Source organism: Ictalurus furcatus, chromosome 15 (genome assembly GCF_023375685.1).
Source record: "Ictalurus furcatus strain D&B chromosome 15, Billie_1.0, whole genome shotgun sequence".
NCBI classification, from domain to species: Eukaryota; Metazoa; Chordata; class Actinopteri; order Siluriformes; family Ictaluridae; genus Ictalurus; species Ictalurus furcatus.
The window spans coordinates 26,938,809-26,958,686 of record NC_071269.1 but is presented as its reverse complement, the minus strand read 5'-3'; the positions used below and the strand labels follow the sequence as shown (position 1 = coordinate 26,958,686).

General features: G+C 38.6%; 1 protein-coding gene across 1 annotated transcript in view; it reads right to left on the bottom strand.

The window, feature by feature from the left end:
• Positions 1-19,656, bottom strand: part of syn2a (synapsin IIa) — a 21,372-nt gene extending 1,716 nt beyond the window's left edge. Inside the window, exons 1-10 of the mRNA XM_053643805.1 lie at positions 18,985-19,656; positions 8,308-8,365; positions 8,131-8,222; positions 5,970-6,126; positions 5,084-5,173; positions 3,622-3,684; positions 2,525-2,667; positions 2,343-2,417; positions 1,797-1,899; positions 290-427 (exon numbers count right to left, since the gene is read on the bottom strand). Coding sequence (XP_053499780.1) covers positions 290-427; positions 1,797-1,899; positions 2,343-2,417; positions 2,525-2,667; positions 3,622-3,684; positions 5,084-5,173; positions 5,970-6,126; positions 8,131-8,222; positions 8,308-8,365; positions 18,985-19,322 — 1,257 coding nt within the window. The 5' untranslated portion in view covers positions 19,323-19,656. The remainder of the gene's footprint in view (positions 1-289; positions 428-1,796; positions 1,900-2,342; positions 2,418-2,524; positions 2,668-3,621; positions 3,685-5,083; positions 5,174-5,969; positions 6,127-8,130; positions 8,223-8,307; positions 8,366-18,984) is intronic.
• Positions 19,657-19,878: the final 222 nt, after the last annotated feature.

Here is a 19,878-nt window from a genome sequence, read left to right as displayed (position 1 = left end):
GGGGAGTGTTTGTGTTTAAAGGTGACAGTGAACACACTGCTGTAAAACTCTCAGACTCTTCTACTCAAGAAAAATCTGCCGACGTCCGCGGCGTGAACTACACGCGCGTGGTTTTAATCATCTGAACGTGGAGCTGGGCTGCGTAACCCAGCTCTGAACACCAGGAACTTTCCTCACACTAATGCAATAGTTATAAGATTGAAAAATAATTTTTAGTAAAATAAAACTTCCAACAGATCCGTGTGTGTTAGATCGCTCTGATTAAAGGTATCCACGTGTGTCCGTGTACCTGTGAAGGCTGGATGGTGGTGGGTCTCTTCGGGTTTTGGGACATGGCCTGATTCATCCTGGTTATAACCAGGTCTGCTATGAGCTGCCGGTCTTCAGCCTGATAATCTCCAACCAGGGGCATCGACGAGCCGACCACCTGATCCACAACACAGCTTCTTTTCATTATCATCATGCTTTTCTGTTTCACTCAGGAAAAATTTCTAAAGCATTAATAAGTATAATATGATAAATGACAATATTATACAATATTATAATAATGACTATATTAGAAATGTAATAAATGGACAAAACAGAAAAAAGACACAGGAGATGCTGGAACCTGGAGTCACTCAAAACGAATTTTACTAAGCAACTGCTACTGTAGCATAAACAAAACTAGGTTAAGCTGCAAGTCCAGGAAAACAATGAAAACCATTAGATTTTGATTCATTTAACACATAATAGAAGAGCAGTTTGCGTGGCAGCCATTTCTATCAGCATCCAGATCGATTATTACATATTTCACTATTTGGCATACTGATTAACATGAATGAATAAAAACAAACAAACAAACAAACAAACAACAGAAGAAGAAGCCTTCATATACATTACAGCACACTGAAATTCTGTTTTCCGCATATCCCAGTCTGTTAGGAAGTTGGGGTGAGAGCCCAGGGTCGGCCATGACACACGTCATGTAAATACCAGAAAAAGACTAGAGACTACGATTCCCATCAGCCACTGCACCTCACCTGATCACGTCACATGACTGTCTGCACCTGATTCACGTTTGGGGTTAATGATCACTGGTATATGAAGTCACACTTTGCACTACACACACTGTCTTCCGTTTGTTCTTCTTTGCCGTTGTTTCCGTTGCTGTGTTTTGGTCATTGTTCTATGTTTGTTTCCAAGCTTTTGTGTTCCATAGTTCCTGTTTTGTTTTCATTCTTATTAAAACTTAATCTGTACTTGACAAACTTAATCCATCTTCGCCTCCTTACATAACAATATGGCGTCCGTGGAGCAGAGAGGGTTACAGGCCCAAGACTGGCAGCCTGGCAGTGCTGGGGCTTGAACCCCCGGCCTTCTGATCAGTAACCCAGAGCCTTTAACCACTGAGCCACCACTGCTCAATTAAATAATTAATTAAAAGTACTAAAAATAAGTGGGAAAAAAATTCACCAAATCAGTTGTTTTAAGGACTAAATTTTTTCCCTATATTTAACTGCGGCATAGTCAATTCACAAAACATGTTTCTACAGTTGTAGCCTAATGAAGAAATTCAGATTTATGAATATGCTGATTAGGAAATACCCCCAAGCCTTCAGGCCCCGCCCCCTTCCTTTCAGTATACAAAGTAATTTGCATACTGGACTACAATTGGACAACTCTACTGCAATCACAAATTTCACACTTTTTGACATTCTGCATTTTAACTTCAGTCATCTGTGTAATAAAGTCTCAGGTGACTTTAATAAATAATATACAGGTAAAGGTCCGGTTTAGTGCGGTGATAAACGTACCTCAGCGATGTAATCTTTCCCGTCTTTACCGTGAATGGCTTTAACTGCACAGATATCCAAACCCCCGAACAACTCACTGCATGTATCCACCCACAGCTTATACCTACACACACACACACACACACACACACACACACACACACACACACACACACAGACACACAGACACACACACATATTCAGTTAAGGGTCTTCGTTTATCTTTTACAGAAAATAAACTTTATAAAAACAGTCCAAGATGTTCAAATAACTTAACATTTTATTCCTTCTTCTAATCTTCTCTGCGTGACCAATAAAAACATGAAAGTACTTTTATTTTATAACGATATTTTATTTTAAAAAAGAATGGCTAATGGTTTTAATAACAAAATAGGATTTGTATATAGTTTATAGAGAATATATACAGTATAATATACTCTATATGGCTAATAGAGAGCTCATTCACACTGCGCTAATAAACAACATTTAAAAAATAAGACTAAAATGTGCTCTGAACTTATTTTACTCTGAGAAACAGACAGGAAGTCCAGGAAGTGACGATGTTACCTGTCCGTCATGGCCACTTGCTCCAGCATGGCTGTTCCGGTGTTGGACTTCCAGTTTCCTGAGATGGAGGTTCTCCTAAAATACAGCCAACAAAATAAAACAAAATGAGTTCATCTTTATCTTCAATAAAATAAAATAAAATAAAGGGGATATATCCACTGTGACAGCTGTACAGTACTTACATGTAGGCTTTGTAGTTGTTTCCGATTTTCTGGATCCTGATGTCGTACTTGGAGTCGATGAAGGGTTCGGACGTGCTGTAGGTCTGTGTGAGAGCCACCACGCTCGCTATGTCCTGGAACTTTGTGTGATTGTCCACTTTCACCTTCACACAGGTGTTCACATGTAAATAATAGCTTCTGTTACGTAACCTATATTATCTACATGTACTCCAGAATTAGTAAGCACTCTTCATATTATTTATCTATTTATTTATTTATTTCACTTAGTTAGTTATTTAGTCAGGAAATGTGTTCGGTTTATCTAAAATAAAAAATGGGCAAAAATTACTGCAGAATACATTTTACCCAAATATTATTTACATTTTATTACTCAAACAATTAAAAATACATTTATTTATTACATTTACTCAATAACATATACGTAATATGTAATACATAATCACTGTATTTTGTAAGCAATTCTTTTTTTCCAAAAACATGGCGAAATGGCTGTCAGCCCTTGTAAGAAATATTTGGCAAATTGTCTTTCTTGGAAAAAAAATATTCTGTCTCTAGAAACTCAGGGAGGACATAAAAATTTACATATATATATATATATATATATATATATATATATATATATATATATATATATATGTGTGTATGTGTGTGTGTGTGTGTGTGTGTGTGTGTGTGTATATGAGTATTTATATATATTGCATTAAATAAACAAAAAAAACCCCTACAGCATCCTAATATGTTTACACTTATAATATTGTGCAAATAGGCTGTGTGTAGTACATATTCATTTTATATGTTAATTTTTACTCATTTTCATGAAGGTGCCAATAATTCCGTAGTTGATGGTATGTACACTCTTAAAAATGTATTTGGTTGTCCATCTGGGGGATAATTAAAGGTTCTATGTAGAACAGAGGGGTTTCCTATCAGAAACGTTTGGAAATAGTTCTCTTATTAAGAGGCTATGCTGTTAATTTATCCAGTGAACCCTTAAAGAACCCTTACAGAACCCTTAAAGAACCATTAAAGAACCATTAAAGAACCCTTACAGAACCCTTTTTGAGTGTGTGTATTTTGGAGGTTGAGCTGACACATACCTTACCCACACCGGAGTGGGCGTGTCCAATTTTCACCACCACAGGGAAGGTTGGCATGGTTACCTAAAGAATATCAAAATAAAAGCATTATACTTATACAGTGGATATAAAAAGTTTACACACCCCTGTTAAAATGGCAGGTTTTTATGATGTAAAAAAGTAAACCAGGATAAATCATGTCAGAAGGTTTTCTAATTTATTGTAAAATTTTAACCTGTTAATTAAAGTGTAAAACAACAAGAATCATTTACACACACTTTTATAATGTGGCAGTGCTCAGAATCAACCAATCACACTGTTCCAATCATGATAAATACTAATTAGTGTACATCTGTCATCAATTAAAGTGACTGATTAACCCAAAATAAAGTCCCGCTGTTCCTATAGGATTCTTCTGACATCTTGGTAACGTCCAACTGGAAAAGCCCTGGACCACAAAGAGCTTACAGAGCAGGTACGGGATCTCACTGTTGATAAATATCAATCAGATGAGGATTTCAACCCATTTCCAAGGCATCGGATAGACCATGGAGCACTGTAAAGATAATAATCAACAAGTGGAGAGAATATGGCACGACAGGGACACTACTAAGGACATGATGTCCCTCTAAAATTGATGAGAAGATCAGGAGAAAACTGGTCAGAGAAGCTGCTGAGAGGCCTACAGCAATATTAAAATAATTGCAGCAATTTCTGGCAAGTACTGGTTACTCCCTACATGTGACAACAATCTCCCGAATTCGTCATATCTCTGGTCTATGAGGCAGGGAGCGAGACGGAAGCCTTTTAAACCAAAAAATAAATAAAAAATACATCCGATCTTCCAAAACCATGTGGAATAACGTGTTCTGGTCTGATGAGACCAAAGTTGAACTTTTTGCCATAAATACCAAAAGATATGTTTGGCACAAAAAACCACAAGAACACATCACATCTCCAAAAGAACAGCGTCCTCAGGGTGAAGCACGGTGGTGGCAGCATCAGACTTTGGGGCTGTTTTTCTTCAGCTGGAGCTGGGGCTTTAATCAGGGTGGAGGGAATAATGAACAGCTCCAAATACCAGACAAAAAACCTTAACTCTTCCTCTACAACACTTCAGATGAAGAGGAATTTCACCTTTCAGCACGACAACGACCCAAAGCAAACCTCCAGATCAACAAAGGAACGGCTTCACCTAAACAAGATCAACATCGTGGAGTCCAGACCTAAATCCAATCAAATCTCTGTGTGCTTGGATTTGGGGCTGTGCACAGGAGATGTCCAGATAATTTGACAGAGTTAGGTAAAATTTTTACATTTTACATCACAAAAACCTGCCATTTTAACAGGGGTGTGTAAACTTTTTAGATCCACTGTATATACGGTTTATAACAATAGAATGAGCCACACTGCAGCTCTTGTTCATTTTTAATGTTTGTTTTTTTTACTTTTGTGTCACTGTATAAAAAAATAACCCTCTCACCATCTCTTTGTAGTTTGCGTAGTAGGTTTGTTCGATCAGCGGAAATTTCTCAGCTCCCAGTTTCCTGTGTGTGCTGATCAGCTGAGCAAACTGCAGACCGCAAATAAAACATCACACAGATTATTACTCAGTCCAGATGCTCATTTAACTCTGCATCAGCATGCGCTTCTGTTCAAAAGTTATATTCAATTATTAGGTCTCTTATTTTATTTAAAAATTCCCACCAGATTTACAAACACTTCAATTATGCTGGTACTCACTGGTGTATGCTGATAAACGCCAATCAGCCATTAATTAGCAAGCACATTCACAGCATTTACATTTAGCCACACCCATAAAACTCCATAAAAGACAAAGAGAGCTGAAAATTTAAAAAAATGCCGACTAAACATTCAAAGAGCACCTCCTCAGCACGGTAAATCTTCCAGTAATGTAGCTCAGCCATTGCAGCACATCGGCTACCAGATACACACATTAACTCCTTCTCCTTTCATAGGGCGCCATTACTTTTGTCCTGATTGAACAGCTTTGTTTTGCAAGATTAAATCTCAACGATGCCCCAGCCGTAGCCGGGAGTCAAAGAGGGTAAAATTGGCCGTACGCTCTGGGTGGGAGGTTCTTACTCTCTCTCCCCTGTCAATCACAGCGACACTAGTGAATCATGGGGTCTGTGAGGTCACGTATGTGGAAGAGGACGGACAGCGCGTTCCTCCGAGTGTGTTACATGTCAGAGACGTGGGAAAACTTCAAGTTACAGCTTTACCTGTGAGTGTTACAGAGCGCTGACACTGGAGACTCCTTCCATACACGATACATAAACACATTTCTCCTCACAGTAAACGTCACCATATCAGTGATATCTGTATGATTCTGTAAAGCGACTCACCGCCCACGGTTTATCACACATGTTGTAGATGGACTGGAGAGAGTTGGTGCTGGAGACTCCTGCGTACTGCAGACCGATGATCAGGTTCCGGAAATCAGAATTCTCAGTCATGCTGAAGGCGTGTTGACGAACGAGGACAAAGTCGGGCTTGAAAGACCTGAAAAGAAATGTACACATCTAATTTTGGTGCCTATGCTTCACAGTGAAGGAGGCGTGGCCTGAGCGTAATAGTGAAGGGGGCGTGGCCTCTGTCTTAGTATTAGTGAAAAAGATGTGGCCTCTGTTTCCGTATCAGTGAAGGTGGTGTGGCCTTTGTATCTGTCAGTCCAAATGAAGGAGGTGTGACCGCTCTGCTTCAATCCCAGTGAAGGAGGTGTGGCCTCTCTGCTTCAATCCCAGTAAAGGAGGTGTGGCCTCTCTGCTTCAATCCCAGTGAAGGAGGTGTGGCCTCTCTGCTTCAATCCCAATGAAGGAGGTGTGGCCTCTCTGCTTCAATCCCAGTGAAGGAGGTGTGGCCTCTCTGCTTCAATCCCAGTAAAGGAGGTGTGGCTTTTATACCTGTCAGTCTCAATAAAGGAGGTGTGTTCTTTGTTTTTGTCACTTTTAATTGAGGTGTGGCTTTTTACTTGTCAGTCTTAGGAAAGGAGGCAGGGGCTCTGTACCCTTCAGACTCGGTGAAGGAGGTGTGCCATCTCTACCTGCCAGTCCCAGTGAAGGAGGCATGGCCTCTGTGCTTTAGTCCAATAGAAGGAGGCATGGTCTCTGTGCTTGTCACTTTTAATTAAAGTGTAGCCACTTTTCACCCATCAGTCTCAGCAAAAGAAGTGTAGTCTCTGTAATTCAGTCTCAATAAAGGAGGCGTGGCCTCTGTACCTGTCTGTCCCAGTAAAGGGGGTGTGGCCTCTGTTCTGTGCCTGTCAGTCTCAAAAAAGCCAGCATGGCCTTTGTATTTATCACTTCTTATTGAGATGTGATTTTGTGTTTAATATTTGCTCTGATATTTAGATTATTTATTATAATAAAGACTTTGATTGACAGGTGAGGTCAAAGTCGATTTTGTTTGAACACAGGAATATATCAGTCTCTACAGTACAACCTCCTACATCTTACTTATAATGCTGGACTGCTCCCAACCAGCTCTCTCTGTCTGTGTGTGTGTGTGTGTGTGTGTGTGTGTGTGTGTGTGTGTGTGTGTGTGTGTGTGGGCGATGTGATGTGGTTTATTCTTCCAGCCATTAGGGCAACACAATTATCTTGCAGCAGACAGACAGGCAGTGGGCTGATTGCACGCTACAATGCGTACACACACACACACACACACACACACACACACACACTTACTTTTTTTTTTTCATATTTATGTACACATCCTTTAAAATTGGGAAAATGTTACTTTAGCTGTTGGAACCAACCCACTGAATCTGGAAATCCACTTTACACGATTTATTTTCACTTCTCTGTGTGTAGTGTGTTATTGTGGTATTGTGTTATTGTTGTGTGATCAGTAGGTAGATAAAAAAAGATAAATATCATTTTCCACAAAAATGTTTTAAGAAGCGAGTTCAAGTTTTATTAAGTTTTTTTTAAATTAATTTTTAAAAAATATTCTTAAATAAAATGACAGTTTTTTGGTCATTAATGTAGAATAATTAATTTGTTTTTATGTAAAATTATAACCTATATTATAATTTATAAAATTATTATAAATTATAATAATATAAATGATATGTAATTCCTTTTGTTATAAATTGTTTATTATAATAATATGTTATAATTGTTTTAAATGTACTTTTTAAATATTTTACTTCTACATTTGTTTTTATTTTTGTAACACTAAGGGGATTAGTGAAGATAAAACAAATCTGAAACTCACATTTTATTATTAAGTGAAAAGATGTGTGCTGTAAAGGAACTAACAACGTCATCGCACACAGTGCTGAAAACTCAACCAAAAAGCACCATTGTAGTTTTAGAATTTTCACAGAGATCAGACTTTATTTAACGTCTACATAAAGAATTATGCAATTCTATTTAAAATTATTATTCAACAATTATTATTATAAATTATTATTCAACAAAATAAATATGAGACTTTAACAGATATATGATAAATTACATTAAAAACAGTTAAAGTAATGCAACTGGACGTTAGTAGACTCACCTCACCACCTTGGTCCCGTTCCTGAGGACCTGCATGGCCACGTTGCAGGTTCCGTTAGCGTGAGACACCACACTGATGTCATGAAACTCAGCCTAGAATAGAGAAATTCATTCCTACAGTATATTAATCATACATCTTAAACAATAAAAGGTAAAGCTCACTTTATTCCAAACTCACCTGCTCCACCCGAATCTCATAATCTCCCTGTAGCTTTTTTCCTCGGAAGACTTTGGCCCTGTGGCGCACACCAACACGGCGTGTTCATGTAAAGTGATGAGGAATGATTGTGGTTATCATGTGGAATTGCACTGGTTTATCAGAGTTAAACCCATTTTACTGGAAGACCAAACATATATACTCATACACGATGATAGCGTATTAGAGTCAGAGTCCAGCAGTGGGTGTGATTTATAATTACAGGTGAACTCTTATGTACAACATGCAGAGCAGAAAAGGATAAAAAACAATGCGTTAGAGCCGCTAGGATACCATCAGCGTGTTTCTTTAAAATTTCTCAAAAGCAAGAGGTTTGATATTTTTGTGAATCTGAGCTACAGTGCCCTCCATTAATATTGGCACCCTTGGTAAATATGAGCAAAAGAAGGCTGTGAAAAATTGTCTTTATTGTTTAAACTTTTGATCTTTTGTTTAAAAAATTCACAAAAATACTCTGCTCTCCTGGATCTCAAACACAACACAGGTTTATCAAAAAAATATCTTTGTTAAATATAGGTGTGCAACAATTATTGGCACCCTTTTAGTCAATACTTTGTGCTACCTCCCTTTGCCAGATAACAGCTCTGAGTCTTCTCCTATAATACCTGATGAGGTTGGAGAATACATGGCGAGGGATCTGAGAGCGTTCCTCCATACAGAACCTCTCCAGATCCTTCACATTTGGAGGTCCACGCTGGTGGACTCTCCTCTTCAGTTCACCCCACAGGTTTTCTATGGGGTTCAGGTCAGGGGACTGGGATGGTCATGGCAGGACCTTGATTTTGTGGTCAGTAAACCATTTTTGTGTTGATTTTGATGATGTTTTGTGGTGATGTCGGTGACTTCAGATTGTAGTTTTGGAGACTTTCTGACCCCAAGACACAACTAACTTCTGCAGTTCTCCAGCTGTGATCCTTGGAGATGTTTTATCCACTCGAAGCGTCCTCTTCACGGTGCGTGGAGACGATATAGACACACGTCCAATTCCAGGTCGATTCATAACATTTCCAGTTGGCTGGAACTTCTTAATTATTGCCCTGATGGTGGAAATGGGCATTTTCAATACTTGTGCTATTTTCTTATAGCCACGCCCCATTTTATGAAGCTCAACAACCTTTTGCAGCACATCACAGCTATATTCCTCACTCTTACCCATTGATATGAATGACTAAGGGAATTTGGCCTGTGTGTTACCTCATATTTATACCCCTGTGAAACAGGAAGTCATGGCTGAATAATTTCCTGTTCCTAGTCACACAAGATTTTTTTGGATAAGCCTGTGTTGTGTTTGTAATTTTTGATCTCCATGAGAGCAGAGTATTTTTCTGAATTTTTTGAACAAACAATCAAAAGTGTAAACAATAAAGACAATTTTTCACAGCCTTCTTTGCTCATATTTATTCATTTAACGGAGGCTTTTATCTAAAGTGATTTACAAATGAGGAAATACAAGCAAAGCGGAGAAGAATACGAGTCGTGCTACTGTACAGGATTTATAACTGAGTTCTAGAGAAGCAGCGTGCGCAGAGTGGAGGTGTAAGAGCCAGAGTAAATAATGTGGGGTTGGTGTTTTAGGGGTTAGTGACGTGTTCATGGAAGAGGAGGGTCTTTAACTGTTTTTTGAAGACAGTGACAGATTCTGTGGTCTGGATTGAAGTTGGAAGTTCATTCCACCACTGAGGAACAGTTAGTCTGAAGGTTCTGGACACTGAGCCACGCTGAGTCAGCACTACTAAGCGTCGGTCATTAACCGATCACAGATTGCGTGAGGTAATAAGTTGCTTATGCTGATGAAAATATTACCTGAACCCGACTACACCGATGAACCTGACCGTGTTCCAGCAGTTATGATGTGACACAGGCTTGAGTGGAGATCAGATGTGAATGTTGGACTACATCTCCTGATACACTGCAGTGCACCACACAAGCCCAGTCCTCTCATTAAACACCTGCAGTTACACACTCTTACACACACCGAGTCATAAAAACACGGTTAAATGTAGAATTATTAAGAACTCGAGTGAGATCTTCTCCTCTCTGGTGTATGAAAACTAAATGTGATGAGATACAGCCTGTGTGTTTTTGTTTTGGGGTTTTTTTAGTTGAATTAGGATCAATTTTAATCTTTAACATGAAGGAACTGGGATTTTTTTAAAATAGTAGGCATATCATTATTATTAATTCATTCATTTATTTTTTACACATTCCCATTATGGTAAATATTGGGAGTTGGTGAAGGTGTCAAGCTTTTTATGCCCTTAAAACGGGGTCATTGGCTTAAACAACTTTGGCCGTAGGTCTTATCTGCACTTTTTACTTTTTGAAGATGTACTACTTTATTCTATTTTATTCATCCAACTAGTAAATAGTGATTGTGGCTGTTTTCCGAGAAGAAATGTGACTAATGTACTGAAGCTTAATAAACCAAATGTCTTACAGCGTTAATTAAATTTATCAGATGGGATGCGTTGCTTGCAGCTTTTCTCAATTTACAGATGAACTTGTTCCATGTGTTATTGTGTTTAATGTGAATTAGAGAAACAGAACTTGATAAACGATCTAATGATAAAATGTGCATCTCCACATTAAAAGAGAATGAAATCTTGATGACAGATGCGTGTTTGTTTACACTGTGCAGCTCTCATTTTGTGATTTATTCATATTGAAGCTTTCTCACTGATCTGAATAGGGAAGCCTTGCAGACGGAGATGAGGGAGATGACGATGACTCAGCAAGATCAAAGCGTGAGGGAATAAATCTACACCAGCGACGCATATTCAATTACTTTACTTAAGCTTTAGGCAGTTTCATGACTGTGCATGTTCACTCTCAATTATTAGGAACGCACCAAACAAAGACAGACGGAAATGTTTAACGATAAACCCATAAACCAAGAGACGGATTTGTGTTCGTGCTGGATTTAGTTTTGGAAAGCATGAAATATTATGCATGTTTTTCCCCCAACTAACGTCCAAACCTGCTCCGTTTTGAAGCTATTTCTGTTCCAGCACTGTTCCTGTACAGATACTAGTGGCTGAAACGTAAGCGTGTTTATTCCCACTGCTGCAGGAAGTGAGAATGTGTGTTAATAACAGGCATACACAAGTCTACAGCACGGTTAAAGAAACACAATAACGGATGAAGATGAGCGTTAAATTCCACATTAAATATGAACAAAAATTTCAAAACAGTCTCCTTACATTACCCCACTTCGCAACAGTAAGATTATAATAATTAATTATAATTTGAGCTGTCGGGTCGGATTTCACGGGAAATGTCAGTTGATGTAATTCATGACGTCATTCGCATTTGCGTGGTTACATCACAAATGAGATTAGCTTGTGCTAGCTAACTGACTAGCACTAACATGACTAAAAATCCCTCTGAAATCCTCTCACAAGAGATTAGCTCATTTTAAATAGCTAGTTATCATATGGTTCGATGTACATGTATGGAGAACTTACTCTTTTCTCAGTTTAGTTAATATTAGCTAGTGACTTAGCATTAGCAGTTGAGTTTATAAACATGACAAAATCCTCTCTCAAGGTTATATTAGGTAGCTGGCTTGTGTTAGCATCAACAGTAGGGAAAATCCCCAAGAACACTGTCACAAATAAGGTTAGTTCATTTATAGACATACTTAAGCTTCTTCATATTAGCTAATATTAGCTAGCTGGCTAGATTATGCAGATTAGCATTGCAGATTACGAAGATAAAAATCCTTCAGAAATCCTGTCACAATGACATTAGCTGATTTTAGCCAGCGAGATTAATGCTGAAGATTAAGAACACGACTTAAAATCCTCTCTCAGGACAGCTTCGTGTTAACATGACCAAAGAAAAAAAGATAAACAAATAAGTTTAGTTCTTTTCAGCCATCTGAAGTCATCTTACAGGTGAGCTAATATTAGCTAGCTGACTAGATTTAGCTAAGTGGCTAGCGTTAATATGACTAACAATCCTTCAGAAATCCTATACCAAATAAGATTAGCATATTTTAGCCAGCTAGAAGGACAATCAGAGCCCTTAAGGGTTCTAATTGCTCTAAGAGCGAGAGAGAGAGTGTGTGTGTGTGTGTGTGTGTGTGTGTGTGTGTGTGTATGGTACAAACTAAAGTCATTGATGCTCATTATTTAATCCTTAATATCTAGACCCTATCAGGAGTTTAACATTTAGCATTCTTGGTACTTGGTACACTATTAGACAAACAGGGTTCTTCTGGGATTCTTATTACTGTAAGATGGTTCTGCCCTGTGGGAACTCTCTCTGATAGTAAAACACTCTGATGTAGGGTTCTATGTACCGAAGAACCATTAGAAGGTGTAAAAATGTTGAGTGTATTAACTGGGTACATATGCAGTACAGACTGCAAATTAAAGGTCAGAAAAGTGTTCTTCAAGTGTCCATCAGATAATTAAGGGTACTTAGCTTAGCTGAAATGGTTCTACAAGAGAAACATTCTGTTATAGGGTTCTCCCAAACAACCGTTAAGGGTTTTAAGATTATTAAGAGTGTATAAATAGACGTGGTGTGTGACGTGCATAGAGAGTTTATTAGACACAGATGGTAAGCCTCAGAGAAGCTTTGTACTGTATTGTGCATGAAAAAGAGAAACCTGAGGTTCTGCCAAGCCCCGAGACAAACTCTACTGAATACAAAATACACTTTTATCTCCGATAGTGCCCTAATCTGCATGTATATATTTTGGCACCCATTTAACTAGCGATAAGATTTCTTTCTTTCTTTCTTTCTTTACTTTAATGTGTTGCTGTAGAGGTTCTCTGCTGTTTTTCTTCCTCTAGTCAGTGTTTTTTTTCTTTTTTAAGAACTGGTTGGTGAGTGCAGCTGTTCTGTACACACCCTGTAATTTTAGGTCTCATAGATGCACTGATTAGCAGTTAAGCGAGAACTCGCCTCTCTGAACGCTCTCCAAATAGCTACTGTATTAAGAAGCTGAGGTCTGAGATTGTCCATGATATAAAAGATCTTACATCTTGTTGAATAATTTACAATCATTTATATATATTACTTAATAATTGATCAATTATTTGACGTAGAGTTTAAATTGCACATCCATTGGTAGATTTGTAGTTTGGCAGTGAAAAAGTCAGAAGTCAGTTATACTGTAAACAGCACAAGTTCTTATTTATTCTTTTGCAATTTTACTGGTTTATTTTAAATTTTTTTTTACACAGTCACCTGGAACTAAAACAGGCACATAGTACTATCTGTGGCACATACCGTGTCTGTCTGAAATAGATGCATTTTTATTGATTATTAATGTTAAAGAAGAAAAGGTAGGTGAAGATGTCTCAGCATGAATTACAGCCTAACCACATCTCCAGAACCACATGAAAAAGACCTGAAACTAGCCCTAAAAGTTCAGACATCGGAAAACCGGGACAAAACTTTCTTCATGAAAGTGCACACACATTTCTGATTTTCATCCGCAGCACGCCTTTTTGTCACCACCAGGTACAGATATTATTCACTCTATATATATATATATATATATATATATATATATATATATATATATATATATATATATAATTTATCGCAATTTATGTTAAAATAAATGGTTCTTTAGATTGTAAATACACAGTCTACACTTGCACTTTGCTTTTGTTTGCCGTAGCCTATATTTGTGTAAAGTGATTAAATTTTAATCCGAATTATGAAAATAAATGAAATTTAAAAACATTCCGTTAGGACGAATATAAACCAAAATGTTATTTACTCACACAGCCAGATTATTAATGATTAGAGTGACATACATTAATTACCGTAAGTGCAGTGTGCTTTATGTGTAAGAACGTTTCCCTTCACATCAGTGTCATGTTCAGAATATAAATGAATTGCCGATGAATCTCAGCTAAATCACTCTGTAGAAAAGTGAAACGATCGTCCATTCACTCGACGCCGTAGTGAAATATGAAACCTGAGATGAAATGGATGCATTGTAATGATAATAATAATAATAATAATAATCCAACTGATATTCATTTCCTAAGGTATACGGCAGGAGAATGCACTTTCCAAGGTGCTCTCAGTGATGGTTTCAGTGGTGTATTGGTGTTTTGGGAGTTATATAATATATGAAAGCGTCGTTCAGTCGCTCAGGAGTGTGGAGATGAATCATTGGCCCTCGCTCTTTATTCTGCAGTGTTTTGTGGTGAAATATAATAAACAGGATCACTGCTGTGGAGTGAGACCTTCTCTTTGTCAACTTTTTGCTAAATCACACTCCATATGGTGTGAACAAACGGCAAGTCAGGGATTCATACTGGGATCTGTGTTCTTTTCACAGGTTATGCAGTTTTTTGTGCTGATAAACAATAGATGTGTGGCCACGAACAACCAGATACTGTAATATATTACATTTTTATCTATAAAATTACAGCACAGATACCACGGGAGAAATCAAGGCATATAACCCCCAAATTTATTCTTTTTCCTGGAACAGCACGTCCCCTTGTGTTTTATTCCTCTTACACCACAGCGACTTGCCAATGACTACAATTTTTCATTTATTAAAGAAAACATCATACTTTTTGATCGGTTTATAGTTACATTTAACGTTCATGAAGCGAGTGAGTTCCTGTTCTCACTTATGTTATGGCAGCTATAAACACTCGTTCCCTCACCATCCCTCTCTCTGTTCTCTCTCTTCATAATAATAATAAAAAGACCAAAAAAACCCGCAGCTTGTCATGTTACTGAGAAACATCCTCTGTCCTGAAGATGACCTGCTCCGACACTGGAGACTCCTTCTATAAATGTTACATAAACATCTTCTGTTTAATATTAGTGGAGCGTACAAGCTGTACCCTAAATCAGATGGTTGAATATATAAAATACTATAATATCTCTAATATCACAACACAATACCAACCATTCTGTCAGCAGGAACACATCTCTGTTACAGAAGAATGTATTTTATATCACACTCTGTGTCCTGCATCACTGCCGGGTCTTTAATTCGGTAGAGCATCTAAATTCCCAGTGTGCAACCCTGGATGTTCTGATGTTGGGAAAGATACGACTGTCTGTGATGTCCAGGCTTTTTGCCAGAGGCAGCTGCTCAATGAGGGACAACTGTAATGACAGAAGAGTGAGAGGTCACGCCACGGCCATCGCCTACCCAAACCCCTCAGAGTAGAGGATTCTGATAAAGGAATTTCATTATTTGAATTCATGACTGAACTTCATGAGTTATTTTACAGCTGTAAGAATCTTTTTTTTTTTTTAAATCATTTACTATATAGTTGTGGTAGATTAAAGTGCATTACAAATAATACAATTAAATGACCATTTTATCTGTAAAATAGGAAACAAAATTAAGAACACAAGGGATTACATAACATAACATGATACTACTATAACAGAACATACTACTACTACTACTATTAGATGAAAGTTGAAAATAAAATAATAAATAAAGAAAATGTCATTTTAATTAAAAATAAATAAATAAGACAACTAAAAGTTTAATATAAAAAAACATTAAGGAATAAATGAATAACGCTACCAAATTATTTACTAGATACCAAGACACTTTATCACAGTTTAATATAACCGCTGGTGTACTGAGGAACAGACACCGAACGGGTCGGCCAAGGAAAACAACAACAGCTGATGATGGAAACATTGTGAAAGCTGTGAAGAAAAACCCAAAAACAACGGTCAATGACATCACCAATATCCTCCACAGGACAGGGGTGAAGGTCACAATCCACCGTTCGGAGAAGACTTCGAGAGCAGAAATATAGAGGCCGTACCACAAGATGTAAAGCAGTCATCAGCAGTAAGAATCTGAAAACCAGACTGGGATTCACAAAGAAATACGGAGATGATCCACAAAAGTTCTGGAACCAAACTGATGGAAAGGCCAAAGTATGGAGAAAGAAAGGATTTGCTCATGATCCAGAACATACGAGCTGATCTGTGAAACATGGTGGAGGTAGTGTCATGGCTTGGGCTTGCATGGCTGCTTCTGGAACATTCTCACTGATCTTTATTGATGATGAACTCATGATGGAGCAGCAGGATGAATTCAGAAGTCTACAGGAACATCCCGTCTGATAATTTACAGAGAAACGCATCCGAATGAATCAGGAGGAACTTCATCATGCAGTGAGACAACGATCCAAAACACACTTCCACCTCAACACAGGACTTCATCAGGGGGAAAGTGGAAGGTTTTAGACTGGACACGTCAATCACCAGACCTTCACCCAACTGATCAGCATCTCACCTCCTGAAGAGGAGACTGAAGAGAGAAACCCCCCCGAAACAAACAACTACTGAAAGAAGCTGCAGGAGAAACCTGGAGAAGCTTCACAGAAGAAGAACCAGCAGTTTGGTGTCAGTGAGTCGCAGGAGTGATGCAGTTACTGCGAGTAAGGGAAACCAAACCAAATATTACCTGTTATTTACAGTACTTCAAGACTGATCTGTTCCGATACTTTTGCTCACCTAAATAATGTGTGTTCTGATACAAAAGGTTCCATGTTTTATGTTGTTTATACACGTCTAGATGTAAACACCAGGAAATAAATAAAAGCTGAAATCCGAAACTCTCGTCTCATCTCCATCTTCTTATCTCAAACCCAGATGTATTTAGGGTACAGCACAAAAAAGGAACTGATCTTGCTGTTCCAATAGTTTTGGTGGGGACTGTGTGTGTCAGTACCACGCTCCGTCCGTCACCTTTACTCCAGCTGGCAGTGTTAAACTCTAATTGCACTATTTCCATTGTTTTAATGTCAGGACATTAATCAGGCCTGCAACACACACACACACACACACACACACACACACACACCTCTGGAGTGTAAACAGGGGAATGCTCTGCAGCAACACGTTTATTGACGTGTGTAAAACACAGAGCTTCCAGCAGCATTACGTCTCTCGGGAATCTGAACGCTTTCACAACCTGAGCTGAGACTCGAGGAGGAAGAGCCTGGAGTTTCACTCAATAACCTGAGTGTGTGTAATTACATAATCTTAGAACATTACATTGTATTATATTACATCACAGCGCTGCTGAGTTCTGGACTGTGATTGGTCAGAAGGTGGTGATTAATTTTCTATAACAGCAGATCCGACAGAAGCGCAGGTTTATATTAATGTGCTCGTTCTGGTACATTATCGTTTCTATAGTAACGGCTCGTTCACAAGGACGTGTACAGCGAACGCTTCACTGATAATAAACGTGTGCAATCGTTTATGTTTTTTGAGGAGATGTTTATGTGACATGTATGGAAGGAGTCTCCAGTGTCAGCGCTGTGTAACAGTCAGACGTGAAGCTGTAACTTTAAGTTTCCCACATCTTCAGGACAAGCTGCGATTTTTTTTGTGTTATTAATGTATTAAATTAGCTGGTGAGGGAACGACATTTTATAGGTGCTATAATGTAAGTGAGAACAGGAAGTAACTTGTTTTGTGAACATTTCAGTTAAAAAGTATGAAGTCATTCTTTAATAAATAAAAACTTGTAATTGTTGGCAAATTGCTGTGGTATAAGAGGGAAAAAAAAACACTTATTAAAACAGTAACTGTAGAAGTCTTCTCTAATTCCAATAATTTAATTATAACCTGGGGACCTTTATGTGACACTTGGAAGTCAATCACTTTAAAGATCTTTCTTGTGCGTCTTTCCTTACGCACTTTAAAATAGAGCATGTATGTGTGCTTATATTCCATCAATAAATAATACATATCATATTAAATCATGCTTTTTCAGGGGCGTGTGCTGTTGTATGAGATCTGCTGAGACACGAGACATATTTCTTGAGGAGATGAAGATGAGGAGATGTTTTATCAGCTACTCTTCACCATGGCCTTCATCATTGTTCCAAAGGGATTTGTTGTGAAACAATCATGAAAGCTGGTAATAAATAATTTTCCGGTTTTCTATCCAAGAACACGGCAGCATAGCTAAACAAATTAGTGATCTAATTAAGAAAAACACACATGAATTAAACAGTCTAATTATTTCAGAGCTTTACACGCTCCATCGAGCTCCATCGACTTGTTGACAGTCGAATGCAGCACACAAATAAAGGAATGAATCTCTGTATGATAAACATTACACACTGAAGAGCAATTTTGTGGCTTTATATACCTGGAAATATTTTATAGACAACACATGACCACATCATATTCATGCTTGTGAATAATTAGCTGTATAATAACTGCATTTAGATGCACAGACTTCACATATTTGACCCACATTTAGGAAATCTATTTTGTAACTATATATTAATAGGTAATGTGATACCTGATTTTAGGCAATGATTCAAGGAAATTGCTCACAATCATGAAATCATACACTCACATGATATAATAAACATTGTAATAGAGAAGAGAGAAGATGGCATCATGCGTGATGGGGAGATGGAGGATTTGTGCTCTCTGCATCATGCGTGCGAGAGGAAAACCCAAAGCATTCATTCAGTCAGTCACGCATGACCTCATTTTAACATACTAACATCACGTTCCACCAGTTTCATCCTAAAAATCCCACACACAATTACATGCACACCTGTTTTTGCTTGTATTTCCTCATATGTAAGTCGTTTCCGATAAAAGTGTCTGCTAAAGGAATAAATGTAAAAGCATCACCACACCTACCATTCCTGCTGCGGCTCGTCGATGACCAGCAGGATTTTTAACTTCTTGGCAACGGGGACGGGTGTCTGCTCGACCAACCCTGCCGAGGCTGCAGTTTGCTTCACTACGTTGGTGATGGAGCTGAAGAATCCTGCACCTGAGGGCTGGGCAGGAGGCTGGGGTTTCCTCTCTGGGTTCGGGTTCTGACTCTGGCTCGGAGAGACCTGAGGAGCCGATTCGGATTCCGCCCCGGGTGGAGGAGGCTGGGGAGGATCGGGTTTCTGCAGGTCTGATAGGTAACCGTTGGGCAGGTTGGAGATGAAGGTGCTGTCAGAGAGACGGCGGCGCAGGTAGTTCATGGCTGCGGATGAGGATGTAATCAAAAATACTGATCCGTGATGGAGGAACCGGCGCTGCTCACAGAAGGACTGCAGAATGTGTGAGAGCTTTTTGAGAGATTATCACTCGTCAGATTGGAATGGGTTTCCTCCGTGCGTCTCTGTGCTTCCTCTCGGCTCTGGGTGCCTGGAATGCTGACGTCGCTCATCCTCATCCACCAATCACATGCTTCTAAAGCCTGCAGGAGACGAGATGCTCAGCTCCCCCCCCTCTCCATCCATCCATCCACCCCTCTCTCCATCCCCTTCCCCCATTCCACAGCCTCACGACCATCATGGCTTTCAATCCGCTGCAGAAAAGGGGTGGGGGTGGTGGGGTTAAATAAATAAATAAACAAATAAGGCAAACCAGGGGGGTTTCCAGTGCGTAGAATAAAATGGAAGAGATGGAGAAATGTGCTGATCTCCAGGCTGAAAGAACATAAAAGGGCATGAAATGTGATGTCAGGTTACAAGATTCCACGGTTTTATTTTTTAATTGTAAACGAATAAACAGGATGAATCTCAAAGCTGTGAA